The 25,198-nt window shown below is 37.4% G+C and overlaps 1 protein-coding gene across 1 annotated transcript in view; it reads left to right on the forward strand.

The window, feature by feature from the left end:
• Positions 1–25,198, forward strand: part of LOC127453076 (CUB and sushi domain-containing protein 3-like) — a 435,789-nt gene that overhangs the window by 32,122 nt on the left and 378,469 nt on the right. The window contains 1 exon segment of the mRNA XM_051719109.1: positions 1,067–1,289. Within this exon segment, the coding sequence (XP_051575069.1) occupies positions 1,067–1,289 (223 nt within the window).

A 25,198-nucleotide genomic window follows, 5' to 3' on the forward strand; every position in this document is an offset into this window, starting at 1 on the left:
TAAAGGCTACAGCCCTTAGCATCAGTCGCTAGTTAAATCAATATCTTCAGATGCAATATGATAGGTAAGAAGCAGATCAATATTTAAGTCCTTTTTGACCATTGAACTGCCAACCAGTAGGTGGCAATATGCACAAAAAATGTAAATCTCCAAAAAACAAAAGAAGAATGTGGAAGTGAAAGTGAAAGTGAAAGTGGAGATTTATAGTAAAAAAAAAAAAAAAGGACTTAAATATTGATCTGTTTTTCCTCCAAACCAATCAATTGCTTCTGACGATATGTTTTTAACTACTGGAGTCAAGATTGATTACTTTTATACTGACTTTATGTGATTCTTGGAGATTCCATGTTCTGGCAACTATTCACTTGCATTTTATGGACCTACAGAGCTGAGATATTCTTGTAAAAATCTTCATTTTTGTTCAGCAGAAGAAAGAAAGTCATACACATCTGGGATGAGTAAATTAGAGAATTTTCACTTAAAAATAAATAATACCAAACCAAAAAAGGATAAAATAACTAAGAATTCTGCTCAAACACTATAAAATGAATGTGAACAACATATTCCAGATAATTTATTCTTGGAAGAATCTGATTAGAATTGTTTGACTCCATATTTTTCAAACAAATGTGATTAAGTCAACTTGAAATCAGAACAGACCCTATTTACTTTCTTAATGCACATCTTTTTCATTTCACTTTCATTTAAGTTTTACAAGCAAAAGAATTCGTATTACATTTGTTTATCGTTTTAAGTCAACATGACATGAAAACTGACCCTAGTTACTTTTGTAAAATATGTTCCAGGTCTTATTGTGCACAGGTCATCAGTACACAACATTCCAAATAATAATAATAATAAAAAAAATAAAAATAAAAATAAAGTTTGTCTTAGTAATTTGTCCTGATGGATAAAATCAAGTCCTGCCCTACTTTTTATTTTTCATTGAATATCCTGTTTCACACAGAAGTACTTAAGAATACAGAAGTAATATGGGTTGCGAACAGTGTTTCATGTTGACATTTGTGGAATAATATCCCCCTCATCTCTCTTTTTTTCCCCACAGGTTTCATTTTTACATGTGGTGGGACATTAAAAGGGAAGAATGGGACCATAGAAAGTCCAGGTTTTCCTCACGGATACCCCAATGGAGCAAACTGTACATGGGTTATTGTAGCAGAGGAGAGGAACAGAATTCATATAGTTTTTCAGTCCTTCGCAGTGGAGGAAGAATATGACTTTTTATCTTTATATGATGGGCATCCACATCCTGCAAACTTCAGGACAAGGCAAGTACTGTTCATCTGGCTTTCTAAGAGGGCATACTGTATATACTGTATAATGTCGAATTTTGATTTCAAGTCATCTTTAAAGCTGCACAGTGTGATTTCTGGGCTACTAACGTCACCAAACAAAATTAGAAAATGAATGACTGTTTTCAAACTGTAATTGCTACACTGCTCTCTAAAGCTACAGTAAATACTTTACTTCTTTCCTACATGTCATGCACAGTCAAGGTTGGGAGGGTTACTTTTGAAATGTATTCCACTACAGATTACAGAATAAATGCTCTAAAATGTCATTTGTAACGTATTCCGTTAAATTAGTCAAGGTCAGTAACAAATTCTAAATACTTTGGATTACTTCTTCAGCACTGGTAGATTTTTTCACTTGTTTTGACTATAAAAACTCTGCCAGTACAGTAAGATAAAATACACATGTTAAACATGCATTCTCTGAAAAACCTAAATATCTTATGCAGTGTTGTTTCTAAAACAAGATAAATCAAATTGATCTTGTTTTAAGGATTTTTAGATATTTTTACAGGAAAACAATACAAAAATTATTATCAAGAATACGATTTTTGCCCTAATATCAAAGGTCTTACTAGAAAAAAAGAAATTATGATCCAACGTGAATTTTCTTGATAAAAAATATGATCGTGCCTGGTAACGTGCAAGTAAAATGGCTTGAAATAGCATTTTAGCTTAGCGTAAAGCTGACAATTTACACAAGGTTTATTTCTATTTCTTCTGCTCCAAACTTACTTCAAACTTACTTCTCTGTCTGCTCGTATGAATGTAACACTTTATAAGAAAGTGTTTCACCGCTGTTCAAATGCACTTTGGATCGCATCATTTATATGTATAAATGTTTTCCATCTGAAAGGACTAAATATTAAATGAAACAAATGACAATAAAATGCAAAGTAATCTCTTCAGTAATCAAAATACTTTTTGAATGTAACTGTATTCTAATTACCAATGATTTAAATTGTAACTGTAGTGGAATACAGTTACTTATATTTTGTATTTTAAATACGTAATCCCATTACATGTATTCCGTTACTCCCCAACACTGTGCACAGTATACATTAGCAAACAGACCTGATTACATTGGGCCAAAACTCTTCCAAAGGCTTAAAAGCACACAGAATTAACCAGCACCAACTCTCCACTAATTAAAGCATCAGACAATTATTGCAGCAAACCTCTCCATTTACTATGAGCGAAGCAGCAGACTACCTACTATCCATATAAATGAGAACGAGGCAGCTGCTGTGGGAACTTTTAAGGCCGCCAGGCTGAAAGACCAATTTAATCAAGCAAAAAACGGCTTAAACCAGCTAAGACAGCCAATTAGCTTAGACTGGTTTTAGCTGTTTTTTTTTTTCAGTAGGACCATGATGTAATTTCCTCACCAACCCCTTTTGGAAGTAAAAATCGCATTCATTTTCTTAATAATGTATAATGTGTAAACCTTTCATAAAGACATATCATGAGCTCTGAAGTTGAAGTCAGTGGGATTTCAACTTAATTAAAAAAAAAAAAATCATGTTTAATCGGCAAATTCGTTAAAGAACTACACTATCCATAATCCTGAGGAAGGATCCACCAATCAGAGAAGTCTCTGTTACCATGGAAATAGGAACTGCGGAAAAAGAGCTCAGCAGTGACTGCCTACTTCCATGATGCATTGCTGTACATGTTTAAATATTTTGCAATACACTTCAAATAGACTGTATTTTAGCTTATAATTAATGACTTACAGTCAGTAGTTTTATGTTGCACTATTGTGTATGATTCAATTAAGTCAGTTGCAATGCTTTAAAGGATTAGTTTATCCCAAAATTAAAAATGTTCTCATCATTTACTCACCCTCATGCCATCCCAGATGTGTACAACCTTGTTTTTCCTGCTGAACACAAACTAAGATTTTTAGAAGAATATCTCAGCCCTGTAGGTCCATCCAGTGCAAGTGAATGGTGACCAAAACTTTGAAGTTCCAAAAGCACATAAAGGCAGCATAAAAGTAATCCATACAATGCTAGTTTTTGAATCTATACTGTATCTTCAGAAGCAATATGATAAGTGTGGGGGACAAACAGATCAATATTTAAGTCCTTTTTTACTATAAATCTCCACTTTCACTTTTACATTATTCTTCTTTTGTTTTTGGCGATTCACATTCCTCATGCATATCACAACCTACTGGGCAGGGAGGAGAGCTTATACTGTAGAAAATAGGACATAAATATTGATCTGTTTCTCACCCACACCAATTATATCACTTCAAATAGATTACTTTTATGCTGCCTTTATGTGCTCTTTGGAGCTTCAAAGTTTTGATACCCATTCGCTTGCATTGTGAGGACCAACAGAGCTGAGATATTCTTCTAAAAATCTTCATTTGTGTCCTGCAGAAGAAAGAAGGTTATACACATCTGGGATGGCATGAGGGTGAGTAAATGGTGAGAGAATTTTTATTTTGGGGTGAACTGTTCCTTTAAGTAATTTATGTCTTGTACATTTGTCTTTTGCCGGTTTTCAGACTTTTTTTGTTTGTTTGTTTTTTGTTTCAAATCAAAGAGTGTCATGTTGTGATTCATCTTGTAGCTGGTTGCTTTGGTTCATGGTTTAGAACTCTTTACTGAAGTTTTTTTTTTTTTTTCATAGCTTTTGGAGAAAATAAATGGGATAAATACTTCACGAACCAAGGCCACTCAAAAAGTGGGCAGTTGAGTTGAGCTCAATAAAAATGCCAGATTGTCAGAAAAATACCTTCTCAAAATACCTTCATTTGTGATTTGTATTCCCTGTCATATTTAGAAAATGAATGGAAAAATGCAATGTACATTAGCGTGAGCTGGAATGAAGTGTGAAATTGCAAAGCATTTTTTAATCAGCATTTTTTTTAAAGATATTGCTAAGTAACACTCTAAAATGATTAAAACTGGGGAGACTGTAAATCAGAGTTGAGAAAAACACTTATCACTGTCATATGGATAGCGAGAAGCCTCATTTGATAGTGATTACAACTGAGAACATTAATGTAAGTGAACAGAACTGTAATGTTTTTACAACAAATTCATACTTAGTAAAATTGTTCTTTTGAGAACCGTTTTCATTTCTGTAATATTCCATTTAAAACTAACCAAACACAAATTACTGCTATAGACTTACATCAGAAAAGAGCAAAAACGTATCTTGACACCAACGGTTGCTAAGGTGGGATTGGTCAGAATCGTTTTTAAGAAGGGATAGTAAAGGGTCAATTAACAGTTGACTAATTTTTGATAGTAACTGAACTTAAGTTCCTTTTTGATGTTTGAAATGAATGATCTTGATTTTAAAGACCCCATAAAATCAAAATGGGAGTTTGTAGATTTGTACATGTCTGTTAGCTAATATATATACTGTGTGTACATACTGTATACAAATATACACACACACATATATATATATATATATATATATATATATATATATATATATATATATATATATATATATATATATATATATATATACACACACACACACACACACACACTGATCAGCCACAACATTAAAACCACCTGCCTAATATTGAATAGGTCCCCCTCATGCCGCCTAAACAGCACCAACCCTTCTTCTCACCACAATTGTACAGTGTGGTTATCTGAGTTACTGTTGTAATGATGGAGCAGGAGTGGTATTAGGATCCATGTGCAGATTTATTGTAAACAACAGAGGATATATATATATATATATATATATATATATATATATATATATATATATATATATATATATATATATATATTAATAACAGTCCAGGGTAATAATCCAAAACAGTAAAAATATGCAGAGGTCGGTAGACAGGGAAATCAGTCCAAAGGGGTAAATAATCCAATACTGGAAGACAGGTGAGAGATCAAAGCACAGAGAGATCAATCCAATCAATACATCAAATCCAAATCGCAAGGCCAAATAAACAGAATCCAAAACACAGCAGAGTCAAACACAGAAGATATAAGTCATATAATAAACGCTCAGAATGCTTGCCAAGGCAGAACAATACTTCGCACTGATCCTATAGCATTCAGTGCTTAAATAGTCCACAGGTGATTAAACTAAGGAGAAACAGGTGTGACAGTTTTAGAATTCGGGTGAAGGAGCCCTCTGGTGACATTCAGGAGAAGTGACTCGTTCCAAGGGTGTAACAGAGCCCCCCGCCTGCGAGCAGCTCCTGACGCGAGGAAGCTGTCTGCGTCGGGATCTACCTCGAGCTCTGGGAGTAGGACGATCAGGATGATCTCGGTGGAATTCCATGATGAGGGTTGGATCCAGGATATCCTCGGTGGTGACCCAAGAACGCTCCTCCGGTCCATAACTCTCCCAGTCCACCAGATATTGCAAAACACGACCCTGACGTCTCGAGTCTAGAAGCTTGTGAACTTTGAATGCCTCCTCGCTGTCATTCATCAGGGGGAGTGGTCTCTGGTCATGAGTCACGTCGTTCCCCCTTGGACCACTAGCAGGTTTAAGCAAGGACACATGAAAAGTAGGAGAAATACGATAATTATCCAGGAGCTGAAGTCTGAGAAACTGGAGTAATCTGTTTTATAATTTAAACACCACTGGAGTGGTGGTGGCGTAGTGGACTAAAGCACTGAACTGGTAAGCAAAATGTTGTTGGTTTGATCCCCACAGCCACCACCATTGTGTCCTTGAGCAAGGCAATTAACTCCTGGTTGCTCCAGGGGGATTGTCCCTGTAATAAGGGCACTGTAAATTGCTTTGGATAACAGCGTCTGCCAAATGCGTAAATGTAATTTTGAATGGACCAACATACCTTGGACTCAGTTTTTTACATGGCAGACGAAGACAAAGATCCCGAGTAGAGAGCCAAACCCATTGTCCAGGTTGGTAATCGGGGTTTGGTCGACGATGGCGATCTGCCTGTAACTTTTGGCCCATTGAAGGTGAACATGAGCTAAATCCCATACAGCCTCACTGCAACACATCCAATCATCCACCACAGGAACATTTGAAGGTTCACCAGCCCATGGAAATAATGGAGGTTGAAAACCCAGAATACATTTAAAGGGAGTTGTGCCAGTAGAAGGTTTGTGGAGGGAATTCTGGGCATACTCTGCCCAAGGTAGATATCGACTCCATTCAGACTGATTGTGATGACAGTAAGAGCATACAAATCTTTCTAGTTCCTGATTGAGATGTTCCATCTGACCATTTGACTGAGGGTGATACCCAGAAGTGAGACTCACATTGACATTTAACTGTTTGAAAAAAGCCTTCCATAAGTGGGATGTGAATTGTGAACCTCGGTCCAAAACAATGTATTCAGGTAGACCATACAATCTGAATACAAAATGGAATAATAATTCCGCAGTTTCGAGAGCAGTGGGTAACTTTGGTAGGGGAATCAAGTGGCAGGCCTTGGAAAAACGATCAACCACTGTAAGTATGACAGTGTTTCTTTGAGACACAGGTAGGTCTGTAACAAAGCTATATGAGACCAAGGGCATTAAGGTATCGGTAAAGGTTGAAGCAGGCCAGCAGGTGCTGAGTTAGATGATTTTGAGATAGCGCATACCTCACAACTGTGGATGAAGGTACTTGTATCCTGCACCACAGTGTTCCACCAGAACTGATTTTGAAGAAGTTTGATGGTGGCCTGAATGCCAGGATGGCCGGAACACAGGCAAGAATGGACCCAGTGTATCACACAAGGTCGTAAGACCACTGGTACATAAATTCTGTGGGGAGGACAATCGTTTGGAGGTGGGTGTGTGGTATTGGCTTGTGAAATCTCCTCCATGATCTCCCATCGAACAGGAGCAACCATGACTGAGGAAGGAAGAATCGTCTCACTGGTATGATCCTCGTTTATCTTCTCATGAATTCGAGAATGTGCATCTGCTTTAATGTTCTTGGACTCAGGACGGTAAAAAATGCTGAAATCAAATCTTGTGAAAAATAATGCCCACCTAGCTTGGTGAGGATTCAGTCTTTTGGCTGCATGGATGTATTCCAGGTGGCGGTGGTCTGTGAGAACTTGGAAGGGTTGTCTTGCTCCCTCTAACCAATGGCGCCACTCCTTGAAGGCTGCCTTCATGGCCAATAATTCCCGATTGCCCACATCATAGTTCCGTTATGCAGATGAGAGTTTACGAGAAAAGAACGTACATGGAAATAACTTAGCTGGAGAGCCATGGCGTTGAGAAAGTATCGCTCCTATATCTGTATCCAAAGCTTCTACTTCTAACACAAAAGGTAGAGATGGATCGGAATGCCGAAGAATGGGGGCTGTAGTGAAACATTTCTTTAATTCCTCGAAAGCCCTCTTGGCCTCTGCATTCCATTTTAGCTTCTTAGTAGACCTCTGGAGGATTGACGTGAGGGGTGCTGCTACAGAACTGAAATTTCTGATAAATCGTCTGTAAAAGTTGGAGAATCCTAGAAATCTTTGAAGTTATTTTACTGTAGTTGGTAGTGGCCAGTCAAGAACGGTTTGGACTTTAGATTCCTCCATAGCTACCTCATCTGGACTAAGAATATACCCTAGAAAGGTGATGGTTGTCTTGTGGAACTCACACTTCTCTGCTTAGGCATAGAGCTGATGCTGAATCAGACGTTGCAGTACCGCTTGGACATGTTTGATATGTTCCTCCAATGTTGATGAAAAAATCAAAATGTCATCAATGTAGACAATGACCCACCTGTTTAGCAATACTGAAAGACAGTTGGATAGCCCAAAGGGCATTACCTGGTACTCATAGTGTCCAGTACTGGTCGAGAACGCAGTTTTCCACTCATCTCCCTCCCGGATGTGAATGAGGTTATAGGCATTACGTAAATCTAGTTTGGTGTAGATCTTTGCTGAACAAAGCAATTCAAGAGCTGCGGGTACTAGCGGAAGAGGGTATCGAAACTTGACTGTTACATAATTTAATCCACGGTAATCAATACAAGTCTTTTTTTTCACAAAGAAGAAGCCTGCGTTGACAGGGGAAGTGGATGGACGGATGAAGCCTTTTGCTAATGACTCCTCAATGTACTCTTCCATGGCCTAAGATTCTGGTTCTAACAGAGGGTAGATGCATCCCTGAGGTGGAGTACTGCCAGGCAGAAAATCTATACCACACTCATAAGAACGGTGAGGTGGAAGTTGAGTGGCCTTGATTTTGCTAAATGCCTCGGTGAGATCATTGTACTCAGCAGGAAGCCCGGGAACTTCTTCAACAAAAGTGGATGTCACAGCGATGCTGTTGTTTTGTCTAGGTACAACAGTTCTTAGACAGTTTTGGAAGCAGTAATGAGACCAACTTGAAATTTGTCCCTCCCTCCAGGAAATTGCAGGAGCATGCAAACATAGCCAAGGTAAACCAAGGATCACTTGTGTCTTAGGAGAGTGAATGGTCTTCAACATGAAGCAATCCAACTTGTAGGATGAGAGGTTGCGTGATTTGTTGTACTTGGCCTATTCCCAGAGGGCGTCCATCTAACGCTGTGACATGTAAGGGGGGATCACAAAAGTCAGTGGGTAAATGGTGGGCTTTCATCCAACTATGATCTATAAGATTACCAGCAGATCCAGAATCAACCAAAGCAAATAAGTGTATTTTTACATCATCCTTAAAAATGGTTATGGGAATTATAATTTGACTGTTGTGCAATAGTTGAGAACTGTTCACACTCACCACCTCCTTTCTGGGGTTTTCAGGATGAATAGGACAGGTGGCGACGAAGTGACCAGACTGTCCACAATACAGGCAGAGCCTCATGTTGTAACGACAGGACCTCTCCTCCTGAGATAGTCGCGTTTGACCCATTTGCATTGGCTCATGGGAGCTAGCGGAGGCTGAATGTGATGGCAGAGTGTGAAGCGTCTTGACAGGACGACGTGACTTAATGAGGTTATCCAAAAGAATGGCGAGGCTGATGTATTGATTAAGGCTTAATTCTTCATCTCTGCAAGCTAACTCTGATTGCAATTCAGTACTGAGTCCTTGACGGAACAGAAGTTTCAGCGTGTCATACTTCTATACTTCACATATAGAACCAGCAATCTGGACTAAACGTCACCACTTTATGCAGGCCAAATGTTTGATTTTTTTTTTTTTTTTTTTTTTTAAGTGTACCCATGGATGGAAAATGCGTGCATATCCCATGTTATTCTGCTAATAAAGTCCTGTAGGCTTATCACCTTTTATACAGCTGGAATAAGCCATTTGAAAGTGAAGATTAACACAAAGTTAGGTAAGGTCTAAATAAAAATAAACTGTACAGAAATTTGTACTGTGGGGGGCAGTGTTGCAAAACTCATGAATATTAATTATGATTTGCACAGTAAAAGATTCTTTTAAATTACCTGCTTCAATCAACAATCTTAATGATGGATTCATGCACCCAAATATTTCACATAATATGTTTATTTCATCTCCACATCTGCCACTATCAGTCTTGGGATTTTGCTAGTCAGTAGATGAATACATAGATCAGCACTTCGATTAAGAACATGACTGATTGATCTAGTGGTTACTTTTTGCTTTTAGTTTTTAGAGGTTTTGGATTCTTATTCACCCAAATATAACTTTTTATTTTAATAAAACAAGACTGCATCTGTACATCAGTGGATGGGTGTTACACTTTAAAAATGCAACAACAGATGCGGGGAGACGAGAATAGTGGAAACAGACACATTTTTTGACATACAGCGACAACCACAAACTATCCGCTCCAGCAGCAGGAACCCGGAAAAATGTCAATATGCGCCCGAGTGCCGTGAACGAGATGACAAAGCTCACGAACACCCGTCTCCCATCCCACAACCCAGCCATGAAACATTCAGTTTATATAAGAAGGAAACACACTGTACACCGGAGCGCCCCATCAACAATCAGCTCACCTGGTTACCACACACCTGAGAGTGATTAAGAGAGAGGGAGAGAAAGATAAAAAAACAACACACACACTACATACACACAAACAATATGGTTGAGAAGGCCATCACAATGAATGACACGGAAAAGAGCGCGAGCTGCAGAAAAACTGCCGACACTAAACGACACTGATAATGGCCGCAACAAACATTTATCATAATATTCAAAATAACACATTCCAGCACCAGGTCGCCAGTCAACACACACAGATGAAATGGAAACTTCTGCTCAAGAACTGGAGATGTTTCATCTGGATTTTACACATACGAAAGCTATTTCAAAAAGTGGTGAGGACACGTTTCACCCATCTCAACCCATAACTGTCAGCAATGTATCTAATAATCATTCAGTGAATACCTGGAAACAACTGAGAAATTCATCTTTTACCTCTATTTTTTCACGTATTTGTGGTCATTGTTGTTGAGGAACTAAGCTCATCAACCTGTGAGAGCCCAAACACTGTACACGGTCGATGTTGTGATTGGGCGCTGCAGCTGCTGTAAACAATCACGGGATTGGTTGCTGCTGTAATCAATCATGCCATGGGTCTGTAGTCATTTGTGTGTTCTGTGAGAGTTTAGGCAGTTTGACGTGAATAAACCCTTACACAATGTCAAAATCAACGTTAATATACTTAAATTAATATTTAATACATTTTGATACTTACTTTGGGGTGGCAGATTGGGTGGCAATGCTTTTTCTTAGGGTGGAATTTGCCACCCTATGCCACCCTGGTAGATCTGCCCCTGGACAGCTCCCATCTGAGAGGCAGCGCAGAGATTTTATAAAGCACGCCTTCAGGAACCACCAATCGCTGTCGCAAGCTGGAGCTAATTTGCGAATTGGCAGCACTTGAAACAGACAGACACTCGTGCAAATGAGACATACCCACACAACAAGTGAGAGAGAAAAAAGCACTGAACAAAATAACATGGGATGTCATATATGTATACACACACACACACACACACACACACACACACACACACACACACATATATATATATATATATATATATATATATAATGTCATTGTCATGCACTCATGATTGTGTCCAGTTTTATGTTCAATGAAAGCTTTCTTATTTAGAAAGAAAATGTTTTGATTTTAGGAGTTGCTCATCGGATAACTTTCTGTCAGTGACCTCGTGAAATTTCCCCATTATACAGTATGTTCTTTTTAACAGACCTTTAAAATGATTACAACAAATCTTCGTAAACACATTGTGGAATATAATCGAGTCCATTATTATTTAAGCTGTAAATAAATCAATAGTTTTTTTTAATTTTGTATTATTCTGCAGGCACTGCACTACATTATGCAGTTATTAAAGCATTAATCTTATTACAATATGCGAAAGCACCATACCATCTTCTTGGGCTTAATATTATTACTTGAACAATTATGAGCATTTGGTAAGTGTTTCATTTAGAGACTCTGACAAAAGATAAAATTACAGCAAACATTCATTACCATTTAGTAATGTATGTTTGTGTGTATGAATCCAAGAAGCAATACTTGGAGCTAAAGAGAATCATATTTCCCCTAAGAACAAGCAAAATCTGTCATTATATAGTCATGAGGACTTGTCAGTGCAGTGCATTATGTTCTTTTGACTGATCCTTGAAAACTTCCTTGAGAAGAAATTGTGTCCCATTGAGCAGTAGCCCCACTATGTCTGCTGCTGTTGCTTTAGGCTTGGTTCAAGGCAACGTTCCTCCGAGCTTTCCAGGGTTGCCTGAGTCTGTCAAAAATGTCAGACTGTACTCATGCTTTAAAGGAATAGTTCATCCAAAAAATGAAAATTCTTTCTTTAATTACTTGGCTTCAAGCCATTCCAAACCTGTATGCTGTTATTAAATTCCATGGAATTCAAAAAGGAGAATTTCTGAACAATCTTCACGTAGCTCTTTTCCATGCAATGACAATTCATGGTGGTCAGTGTAGGGGAGTAACTAACTAAAATTAGTGATGCTACTAAACTAACTGAAATTTTTTAATAGTGTGACAGTAGTTTAGCTATTTGCAACTGTGTAACTTTCCAGGAACGGGCTAGGTTTTCCAACGAATTACAGTGTAGTGTCACAAAACACTTAATTTGTCACATTATATTATGAACGCACCAATGGAACCTAGGGATTAATCAAACTCACTCACATAAACCGCTCTCATATGTATTGCTGGGAAATCCAAATCATTTAAGTGCATAATTTATTTTAGACAGTTATTGTAAATGAACTGGTTAAAATAAGAAATTCACTTACAACCCCAATTCCGATAAAGTTGGGACAGTATGAAAAATGCTAATAAAAACAAAAAGGATGGATTTGTAAATGATATTAACCCTTTGCTATATTAAAAGCACCACAACTAAACATAATATGATGTTTTACCTTGTGAATTTTTTTTTTTTTTTTTTTTTAAATGTACAGTAATTTCAAATCAGATGATTGCAACACGCTCTAAAAAAGTTGAGACAGTGGCAATTTAAGACTAGTAACAATTTGACGAGTTGAAATAACAAGGTGATGTGAAACAGGAGATGCTAAACAGGTGAGGCAATCATGTAATAGTATATAAAGAGCCTCCAAAAACAGCCTAGTCTTTCAAGAGCAAGGATCATTCAAGACTTGTCAGCTTGCCAACAGATTCTTCAGCCAATAATCTAGCACTTTGAGAACAATGTTCCCCAAAGACAAACTGGAAGGATTTTGTGCATTTCACCCCCTACAGTGCACAATATAGTTAAAAGTTTCAAGGAATCTGGTCAAATCTAGGTGCTTAAAGGGCAAGACGAAAACCATTTCTGAATGCACGTGATCTCTGATCCCTCAAACATCACAGTCTTAAAAACATCATTCATGGTCACGTGACGCCATGCGAGGTTCGGATGTGTGAACGGCGAGCTCTGCGCACTTTGCTGGTTTTAATACTTTTTACGTCATAAACCGGTGAGATTCGATACACCCTGATTCATAACTGTTCTAGGAAGACAATATGTCAAAGAATTCAAAATCCTCAGGCTCTGGAGACATTAAAGGACACTTATGTGCTCAAGCTGAGGCCCCTCCGGAGGCCTCGAGCCTGGGACTGTATTTGGAAGGTGTGGTGGAAAAGATTCAGCGTCAACTGTCGAGCATGATGGCAACGCTGATGAAGGTCATTGCTGACTTGGAGGATCTTGCTGTAATACATTGATTGATCACTGCCATGGAGACAGAATTCATTGAGTTGGTTACAAGAGTGTCAGATGTTGAGAAATGGATCAATTATCTGGAGTCATCGGAGAGGGAATTAGCTGCTAATCTGCTAGCGACCAAGGCGGACTTGGAACGCATTTGGGAAGTTGGAAGACTTTGAGAATCATAACTGGCGAAACAACATCCAAATTGTTAGAATTCCTGAGCAAGCAGCGGGTCAGAATATAGTGGAATTTGTGGATGAGCTCTTTCCGAGTCTGCTCAACATAACAGGCCATAAGCTGGAAATTGATCGAGCTCACAGAGATCCGCTGAGGGACAGTAAATCATGGTGTGATTCTCACGTTGCAGTCGAGTGGGCCTGACTCACTGAACATTCACTTGACTGTCCGAGGAAGCTGAGCGCCTTTTTTGTTTCTTTTTGTGCTGATTCCATATAATGGCTGGAGTTTGTTTTGTGGAATAACACTCCTTCAAGAAACTCTTGCATCGACGGAGGGTCGCTTTTGCACTGATGTTCCCGGCCAGGTTGAGAATAGATGCTAAGGATGGCCGCAAAGTATTTACTTGTACCCAACAAGCACTGTCCTTCATAAAGTCAATGGAATGAGTTAGTCATTGTGTGGCGCTCACTTTGCAGCAGAGTGGACCTGACTCACTGAACATTCACTTGACTGTCCGAGGAACTGAGCGCCTTTTTTGATTTTTTGTTTCTTGTTTTTTGCTGGTTCTGCATAGCGGCTGGAGTTTGTTTTGTGTAGTAACACTCCTTTGGGACAGTTTGTGGATGAATCTGCATGTTCTTTGTGCTTGTACCTCCTATTGGTTGGAGTTTGTTTTGTGGAGTATTTTTTGCAGGACATTAGAAGGATTAGGTCACCTGCTGCACTCATGTAACAGCCGGCTCACTGAACATTCATTTGACTGTCTGAGGAAACTGAACGGCTTTTTTTTTGTGTGTGTGTGCTGGTTCCACTAGAGGCTGGAGTTTGTTTTTTGGAGGAACACACCTTCGGGTGTTTCTGTTTGTTTGGTTCTGGGGGAAGTTCGGTGTTTGATTATTGCACTAATGTTGGAATGTGGTCTTTATAATTTTGTTTTTGACACACAATCAATTTTTTTCTAATATGTCAAAATGTCAAATGATAATTTGAGTGGATTGTCTCTCTCCACGTGGAATGTGAATGGGTTGGGGCACCCCATAAAAAGAAGGAAGGTTATTTCTTTTCTTAAACAAAAGGAATATGATATAGTGTTTCTTCAAGAAATGCATCTTTTCCCGCAGGAAGCTGAAAAATTTGGGAAGATATGGGGTGGGCATGTTTTCTTTAGTGCTTGCTCAAGTAAGAGCAGGGGAGTCATTACATTGATAAGTAAACATCTACAATTAAAATGTCTCAAACAGAGTAAAGATAAAGTAGGAAGAGTCATTATTGTTTTAGCAGAAATTCAAAGGCAAAAGTTGATTTTGGCTAATATTTACGCAACTAATGCTGATGATCAGGGCTTTTTTATAGATCTTGAAGGGATGTTGCAAGCCGCTGGCACCCCTCATGATATAATATTGGGAGGAAACTTAAATCTATTGATGGACACAGTCCTTGATCACAATGAAGCAAAAGTATGCAAGTCCCCTAGAGCAACATTGATGCTTCACATGATGTGTAAAAATCTCGGTCTTACAGATATTTGGAGACTTTTGAACCCATCTGGTAGGGACTATACATTCTTTTCATCAGTCCATATGATTTATTCTAGAATAGATTATATATATATATATATATATATATATATATATATATATATATATATATATATATATATATATACCTAAGTCCCTCATTTCATCTGTTGTTGATTACTCAATTGGAAACATCTTAGTCTCAGATCATACCCTGGTGTGTTTAGAGGTGTTGCCACATATGGAGAAAAACAAATCATATAGTTGGCGCTTTAATGTATCCCTTTTGCAAAATCCTGATTTCCAACAAATGTTAAAGGCTGAAATCAATGTTTATATGGAGACCAACTGGTCCTCAGTATCCTCTGTGGACGTGGCTTGGGAGGCACTTAAAGTGGTTCTCATTGGTCAGATCATATAGTATGCCTCATTCACCAAAAAATCGACAGCAGGAGAACTCGTGGAGTTGGAAGGGAATATTAAAAGTGCCAAGGCAGAGTTGAAGCGCCGAATGTCGTCTGATGGCCTCAGGGAACTGACCTGATTGAAATACAGATATAATACTATTTTGTCATGGAAGTTGGAGTTTTGGCTATTCAGGGTAAGACAGTCATACTCTGAGTCGGGGGACAAAGCAGGGAAGCTTTTGGCTATATATATAAAGCAGAATCTTTTTCTACCGTTCCCTCAGTGAAATCTGCTGGTGGTGAAATTTTTACCTCAGCCATTGATTTTTATAATGCTTTTAAAGACTTCTATCTTGATCTCTATAGTTCCATGTCTTTGTCTACTGATGAAGATATTATAAATTTTGTGGAACATTTAGAACTCCCTAAACTGACGACTGAGCAAAAAAATTGTCTTGATTCTGAGATAACCATGGAGGAGCTTGGTGAAGTAATTAAGGCCTTGCCTATAGGCAGGGTTCCGAGGCCAAATGGCTTTACCGCAGAATTTTTTAGATCTCATGCTACAGAACTGGATCCACTTTTGCTAGATTATACGGAATCATTAAAGAATGGAAAGCTTCTGCCAACCATGATGCAAGCCCGGATCAGTCTGATTCTTAAAAAGGACAAAGATCCAAGTGAGTGTAAGAGTTATCATCCATATTCCCTGATCCAGCTAGATGTTAAAATATTGTCAAATCTTTTGGTTAATCGATTAAGTGAAGTTATGACATCTCTTATGCATATAGATCAGGTGGGGTTTATTCGGGGCTGCAGCTCTTCTGATAACATTAGGCGTTTCATCAATATCATGTGGTCAGTGGCGAATGATCAGACTCCGGTCGCTGCCATCTCACTTAACGCTGAAAAGGCGTTTGATTTGGTAGAATGGGACTATCTTTTTAAGATTTTGGAAGTATGTTTATTGGATGGATTAAGTTACTTTATAGACACCCGTTAGCGGCGGTACAAACAAATGGATTAATTTCAGATTATTTTACTCTGGATAGGGGCACCCGGCAGGGTTGCCCTCTTTCCCCATTATTGTTCTGTCTTGCCCTTGAACCATTAGCAGCTGCGATTTAATTTTGACCCCTTAATAAAAAGGTTTTCGAGCAATGCTGGCAGGTGGGCTTCATTACATTTATCTATGATTAGGAAGGTTAATGTCATTAAAGTTAATTGTATTCCAAAATTTAACTACCTGCTACAATTTCTCCCTGTAGATGTCCCCCTCTCGTATTTCAAGCAATTTGATTGCATAGCGAAGTCCTTCATTTGGAATGGTAAGCGTCCCAGATTACATTTCAATAAGTTACATAGGCTGATTGACAAAAGTGGGCTAGGCCTACCCAAGATTTTGTTTTATTATTATGCATTCAGTCTCAGAAATTTGGCTCATTGGTCGCTTCCACCTGAGAGAGCCCCTCCCTGGTTTTATATTGAACAGGAAGTTCTTGCAACCTTTTTCGCAATTGCAAAGCCTTTCTATCAAACTAATCAGAGAAGTTAAGTTTGCATTTGCACTTGGTATGGACAAAAGTGTCCAGAGTGTTTAATTCGGACATTTATTTAAATGTTGCCTCGAGCATATGGCAGAACCCAAAATTATACTGTTTTGAAAGTCCCCTTTCTGCTGGTCAGAGTGGATTTTGTGGGAGGTTAATACGCTTTGTGACCTATATGAGAGTGGAGTATTAAGATCTTTTGAAAATTTGGAACAACATTTTGGGATTCCCAGATTTCAGTTTTATAGGTATTTACAAGTGCACCACCTGCTCTGTACAATTTTTGGGAGTAGCATACACCCCCCTAAAGAGGCAGATACTCTGGGAATGGTGATTACTGCTTTTTGAAAAGGTCATGAGGCATCAGTGTATTACTCCCTGCTAATTCAGAGTCTGGGGTATGGAGCTTTAACTTCTATCAAGAGATTATGGGAGAAAGATTTCAACTTGGTATTGGAGGAGTGAGAGTGGGCTAGGATTCTAAAAAATGTCAAGTCTGCATTTAGAGATGAAAGGGTGTGCCTTATGCAATTCAAGATTTTTCATAGATTTTATTGGACCACCTGTAGATTGTATAGGCTTGGTCTTAAAGACATACCCACCTGCTGGCAATGCCAATTGGAGGATGGAGACATGGCCCATTTTTTTTTGGTGGTGTGTTGAGATCCAGGAATTCTGGTTGAAGGTTCAGAGATTTGTGTGTGACGTATTGGGCACTCGGGTTTTGTTTTGCCACAGACTCTGTGTTTTGGGCAATGGGGTGGTCATCGATGTGGGGAAAAGACACATAGAGAACTGGGTTCTGACCAGTGTGATGATCGCCAGGCAGATTATTTTGAGGGGTTGGAGGTCAGCTTGAGTGCCCCGATTTCGGGAGTGGTGCAAGGAGATGGGGAGGGTGGCGGCTTTTGAGGAGGTGTCATTTGGAAGACGGGGTAACTTGGATTTGTTTGTTGGGGAATGGGGCAACTATTTAAAGTTTTTGGAGGGCTCTTGGGGTAGGGGCAGTGGAGAGAGTAGTATAGTGTTTAATGTGTATGATTATTATATATATATATATATATATATATAATTTATTTATTTATTTATTTATTTATTTTATTTTTTTTTTTGTGCGTGTGTGTGTTTGTTTGCTTTTTTTGTATACTGTATATACACATGTGTGACCACAGGGATGTTTGTTGGGGGTCAGGGCGGGGTTGGAGATTGGGAGGGGGAGGGGTGTTTGTGGGGTTTAATGTTGATTGTATGTATATATGTTTTTGCTTTTCTTTATTATTGTAAGAATTAACAAAAAATGTTAAATACAAAAAAAAACAAAAAAAAAACAAAAACATCATTCATCTGTAATGGATATCATGAACATGAGCTTGGGATTACTTTATTAAACCTATGTTAGTCAACACCATTCGCCGCTGCATCCACAGATGCAAGTTAAGACTTTACTATGCCAAGCAGAAGCCCTACGTCAACACTGTCCAGAAGCGCTGCCGACTTCCCTGGGCTTGGTCTCATCTTAAATGGAAAGTAGAACAGTGGAACTGTGTTTTTTGGTCCGAAGAGTCCACATTTCAAAAAGTTTTTGAAAAACACAGCCGTCGTATTATCCAGGCCATAGAGGAAAAGGACCATCCAAGCTGTTATTAGCGTCAGGTCCAAAAGCCAGTGTCTGTATGGGCCAGGGGTGTGTCAGTTCCCATGGCATGGGTAACTCGCACATCTGTGAGAACACCATGAATGCAGACATGAATAAAAATTTTGGAGCAACGTCTTTTCCAGGGACATCCCTGCATTTTCCAGCAGGTCAACTTCAAACCATATACTGCCAGGATTACAAGTGCATGGCTGTGTAAGCAGAAAATGCAGGTGCTTGATTGGCCTGCCTGCAGTCCTGACCATCTCCAATTGAGAATGTGTGGTGTATTATGAAGCGCACAATACAGAAACGAAGACCCCATACAATTGTGCAGCTAAAGACCTATGTAGTGGATGAATGGGGAAAATTCCACTTTCTAAACTTAACAAACTTGTGTCTTCAGTGCCCAAATGCTTAATAAGTGTTATTAGACGAAATGGTGATATTTCACAGTGGTAAACACTCGACTGTCCCAACTTTTTTGGAGCGTGTAGCAATCATTTAAAATTATTGTACATTTTTTATAAAACAATGAAATTTACAAATAAAAACAACATATAATGTGTAGTTGTAGAGCTTTCTATATAGCAAAGGAAGATTATAATTTACAAATCACTACTTTTTGTTTTTATTAGCATTTTTCATACTGTCCCAACTTTTTAGGAATTGGGGTTGTATATTCAGCAATGGGAACTCTAAGTCATTTTAGTGAGTTTAGTGAGGTTTCATTTCGGATGACTCATTTCAATGAATTAGTTCATATAATGATTCACTTTGTTAAAGCAAAATAGACTATTTAGATAATTGCTGCTGTTTATCACAATATTTAGACTCGGAGTTTAGGAGTTTTCTAGTTTTATTAGTTTATATTTATTATAAATGTTTAATGGAATGTTGTCATCCTAATTAAATATTTAACTGAAAAAGAAAGGCAGTACCAAGAAAGTACTGCAATTATGTATAATTTCTTTACAAGTTAAATTATATATATATATATATATATATATATATATATATATATATATATATATATATATATATATATAGTGTATATGTATATAGTATGTATATGTGTAAGGACCATCTTTTTTCATTTTTTTTTTCATCTTTCTTTTTTTTTTTTTTTTTTTGCCGTTGCAGTAATTCGAACTTGGGAGTAAAATGTACACAAGCGCCATACAAATAATGCCACAATGTAAACATGACCCTAAAAATAGACTTTTTCATTATTAATTCAATATATATATATATATATATATATATATTTTTTTTTTTTTTTTTTTTTTTTTTTTTTGAGTAAAATATGACCTGAACATTTTCTGTTTTCCTGAAAATGACCCAACTATCAGTTGATATTATTTAAATAAATAATAACAAATTATATCATCTGATTGGTTTATATAAAGGGGCAGTGGTGGCTCAGCAGTTAAGGCTCTGGGTTACTGATCAGAAGGTCAGGGGTTCAAACCCCAGTTCTGCCAAGATGCCACTGTGGGGCCCTTGAGCAAGGCCCTTGACCCTATCTGCTCTAGGGGTGCCATATCATGGCTGACCCTGCACTCTGACCCCAGCTTAGCTGGGATATGTGAAAAAAAGAATTTCACTGTATATGTGCTAATGTGTGAGAAATAAATGTAATTATTATTATTAAAAAAAAATGTTTTTAATGTTTTAATGTAATTACATTACATAGTAACTTGTTGTGTAACTAACTATTTTTTTTTAAAGAGTAGCTTGACTGTAGTTCAACTACTTTATGATTAGATTGTAGCTTGAGAAGCCACAGTTTCAAAGTAGCTTTCCCATCACTGATGATGACCTCAGCTGTCAAGCTCCAAAAAGGACAAAAAGCACCATCAAAATGTCATAAAAGTAGTCCATACAACTCTTGTGCTATATTCTTTAAGCTATTGAGTGCACTTAAGTTCTTAAGTGGAAGTCTTCTGAAGCTAAACAACAGATTTGTGTGAGGAATAGATTGAAATTTAGGTTGTTATTCACAGAAAATATTCCCCTCCACAGCAGCTCTCAAATATCATTATCCGTTCTGCATATTCAAACTGGTGCGTCAAGGTTTATCAACATTTCTCATTTTGTGTTCCACGGAAAAGAAAAAAACCAGCAACAACAGCATATCTCAAGCAGAAGAATATCTCAAGTATATTCACTTGCTTTTTTTATATTTATAAATAAAAATAAATTTAAAAAACAACTGTCGCTTATGAGAGGGATATAGGTCAAAGTAACACCATAACACAAGAGGTTTAAACATCTTTATTTGCAACCACTTGTTGAATAGGATGGAACTGAGAAAAGAAACTCAGTTTATCCTTCGGTGGCATTGTACAAAAACAAAAAAAAAAAACAAAGCGGATTTGGTTGATACGATTAGAATTGTTTTTTCATTCTGCTTTCAGCTATATCACTTCATCTTCTCAAATATCATGTTTAGTAGCTTATTTTTTCCAACTTTTCTATATCGCCATTAATGACTTTAATGGGATGGTTCCCCCGAAAATACTGTCATTATTTACTCACCCATATGTTATTCCAAACCCACTTTTCTTCCTTCAGTAGAACACAAAAGATGTTACGCAGTATATTAGTCTCAGTCACCATTCACTTTATTTGCATCTTTATTCTATACAATGAAAGTGAAAGGTGACTGATTGTGCAAACAACAAAAGTCATACAGGTTTGCAACAACAAGAGAGTGAGTAAATGATGACAGAATTTTCATTTTTTTAAATAACATTCATTTTAACAACAACAATTTTGTCTGCAAGCCTTGGATGCCTACATTTGAAGACACTACAGAAAAATAGTGTTACTCATATACGGAAATATTTAGCTTTCCACTGACGACCCTCAATTTCAACACATTCTGGAAAAAATCCATTTATCAAAACAATTCAACCAGATGCCTTTGACACGTTACTTATCCAACCACTGCCTGACATCGCAATTTGTCATTTTTCCCGTGTAGAACGTGCTGTCCCAAAATAGCATTTCCTCAACATCACAAGGCTTGATGTTCTAAATGGCCCAGACTGAAGAAAAACCTGCAGAGGGTCCAGAATTCTGATGTTTCATATCGCCAATTAAAAGTTGACCTCTTGTTTGATGAGTCAGATTAGAGACAGAAAATATCCAATTAATTAACGTAAAGATCCAGTTAATTGATGGTTTATTTTGACCCTTAATAGTTGTTCAAGCTAAATGTCATAGTCTAGCAAGCATAATATATTATACTATCATAAAACCTGTATGATTTTCTTTCTTCTGTGGAACACAAAAGATGTTCAGCAGAATGTCTGAGCTGCTCTCTTCCTTACAATGAAAGTGGATGGTGACCGGGGGCTGTCAAGCTCCAAAAAGTACAAAAAAGCACCATAAAAGTTATCCAAATGACTTGTGCTCTTTAATCCATTAATTTAATCCATTAATGTGTGAGGAATTTAAGTCGTATTTCACAAAATATCTTGCTTGGCAACCGTTGTCACCTGAGCATTCACTGTCATTGTATGTAAAAGAGCATCTTGGATTTAGGCATTCATCTAGAAATAACTCATTCTGTGTTCTGCTGAAGCTAGAAAGTCATACACTTTTCAAAATTAGTAAATTAAGTCAGAATTGACATTTTGATTGAACTATTCCTTTAAAATCAGCCCATGCATACCACAAATGAACAATATACTGAGGCTGAACTCCAAAACATCTTGAAGATAAGAGTCAAATTGAAAAATAGCATTCTGTCCTTTTCCTAGCCAGCAGCTATAGTAAGAACGGCACTTTTCGCGGCATCTCCTCGGACCACCTGCGGAAATGCGAATAATCTTGCGTGAGAAATGGCTGAGAGACACTTTTCTTGACATGATAAATGAATTAGATGCGAGCCTGGGTAATGCATTTGTCTCTCGTGGAGCATTTTGGTAAACTGCAAAAACAGATTTTTCTTCTTTAACTGTCTGCCTCAGAGTTTCAAGGCAGTAGTCAAATACAAATTAATGTAACATGATCTTATTAGTGTTTATAATTATTTGTACATAAAGTATTTTTAAAGTCTGTTTCTAGCATGCATACATTTGCGTATGTTTGGATAGACCCTAAAACGCACAATAAAAGTGTATTAAAAGCATCATCTTTAGAGACTTAAAAAAAATGAGATTAAATGTTTAATGCTATCTCATTTAGTTGATGCAGTTAACGCATTTACCTAATTTCACATTGTAACATTGTCCTTCTCTTCTGTGTGATTTCTAAAGAGAAAGCCAGAACCACAGTGATGGCACACACAAGTCAGTAAATGATTGACTCATGTTAATATTACACCGTGACTCCAATTTACATTTTATACAAGCTAAGCTTTGATGATAATTCTATTCAGCTGTACAAAGAGAGCAAATAACATATTATTCACATTTAGATTTAAACATGAAAATACATTTCTTAAAATATAATAAAAAAACTAAAATAAATGAATAAATGAAAATAATGATCATTTATAGCCTTTAAAAAGAGTTTTATGTGAAAAAGATTCTCCATTATTTACAGATAAATGAGTATTGAACTTGTTTACCAATGAAAACATTCCAACATTTTTTGTTCTGACTAGTCGTCTGAGGATTCGTTAACATTTGTCCATCTCTAAAGTTTTACATAAGTTGTACATAAAGTTATAAAAAAGGGTTAATGTTTCAGACATTGTCAATACGTCGAAATTGTGCGTTTCAGTGTCTATTTAAATGTACAAAAACTTTGTGTACACTTAATGTGTGAATACTCATGAATGTGAATGAGATCACCCTGATTAATGGTAGATTAGGATGAGCTTTGATAAAAATATTCATCCATACAAAGAGAGCAAGTTATTACATTTTTTATAAGTCACATCTGGACTTTTTTATTGATTTATTTTTACAAATAAATGTCTTATTTATAGTATTAAAAAAGCTCTTCTCTTACAAAGTTTCGCCATCTTTTACTAAAAAATGAGTCTGAGTATTGAAATAAATAACATGCAATGGCACCCTTAAATGACCTACAAATTTGAGTTGCGACCAGTCTTCTGAGGATTCGTAAATATTTGTACGTAATTTAAGTTGAACATAGGTGAAATAGTTTACATTTTAGATGATGTGAATATGCTGATATTGTAAGGTTCTGTGTCTGTTCAAACATAATGGAGCTTGATTTCATGAAGAAAAAAAAAAAAAAGTTACTCTAGTGATATTTTAGCAAAATGCTATTATATAACCAGTCTTGCTCAACCTGCTTTGAGTGGGATTCAAACCGGGGTCTCCAGCATGGGAGGCATGGCTACTGCATCTAGCATCAGTTGCTAGTGCCAGGGAATTGAGGTTTACACACAGTACAGCACGTACCAGCTGGCTACCGTTACAATTATGTGGCTTGTTACGTGTATCACGGCAGTTCCGAGGTGATTGGCGCTAAAGTTGAGCAAATTTTGTAAAAACTAGTTTTAAATCTATTTATTACACGGCTCTCTGGAGAACTCTATTCTGATTGGTCAGTGGTGCCATCTAGCGATCTACCGCTCATCCAGGTATTGCAAATTTCATCTTTTCTGCTTCTCAGATCACTTTGCGATCTCTACAAGTAAACTAATAAAATCATTTAAACTCAAATCAGTGTTTCATGTGCATTTATTTATTTATATGGCAAGTAGTCTTGTAATAGGCTGGAAATACGCAGTCAGATGGTTATTTTCACAAAATTATTAGTAGCCATGTAATAAGCGGATAATGTACAGTACAGTCAGCTGGATGTTATAGCAAAATAAACCCCTTCAGGGTGATACAAGACCCTGATCACCCTGTCAGGCTTTATTTTGTGATAGCAACCAGCTGACTGTACATTATCCCTTAAAAAAAACCTACCTCTGTTCCCTAAACCTTAAACCTATAACAAAGCAAATGTGAAATGCAAAACATAATTGCTGAAGCAACCATATCTATTTGGGGTGCTTCTAAGACACTTTCAGCCAGGACTGTAGCAAAGTAATCTGGACCCCCTGATTGTAAATTGCTCTGGGCCCCTTTCCTATTAAACAAATACAGTTTAGAATTTGTTGTGGGGCCCCTGGACCTTTGGGCCACTAGAAACGTTACCACCTTTCTCCCAACTAGCTACGGCCCTGCTTTCAGCTCACATATAGACTTGTGTGCTCTTTAGGACTCATACCCTGATTTTTTGCATCACAAGTGCAACACTCTATCAGTTGAGCTACTGCACAATTTGATCACATTTGATCAAGCCTCCAAATGTAGTTGGTTGTGCAAAGCAAACTTTTAAAATGCAAGTCATGCACTACAGCAAAAGTGTTTCAGTGTCATAAGATAGCATTGTGTGAGGAACAGGGTGAAAAATATGTGTTTATGAACTGAGAATCTGCCATTTTACTAGTGATTTGTTTGGTCATTGTTGTAGCTCCTCTAGTGTTTATTTCACCAGGAAATATACGGCATTCATTGA

The sequence above is a fragment of the Myxocyprinus asiaticus genome, chromosome 15 (genome assembly GCF_019703515.2).
Source record: "Myxocyprinus asiaticus isolate MX2 ecotype Aquarium Trade chromosome 15, UBuf_Myxa_2, whole genome shotgun sequence".
Lineage (NCBI taxonomy): Eukaryota > Metazoa > Chordata > Actinopteri > Cypriniformes > Catostomidae > Myxocyprinus > Myxocyprinus asiaticus.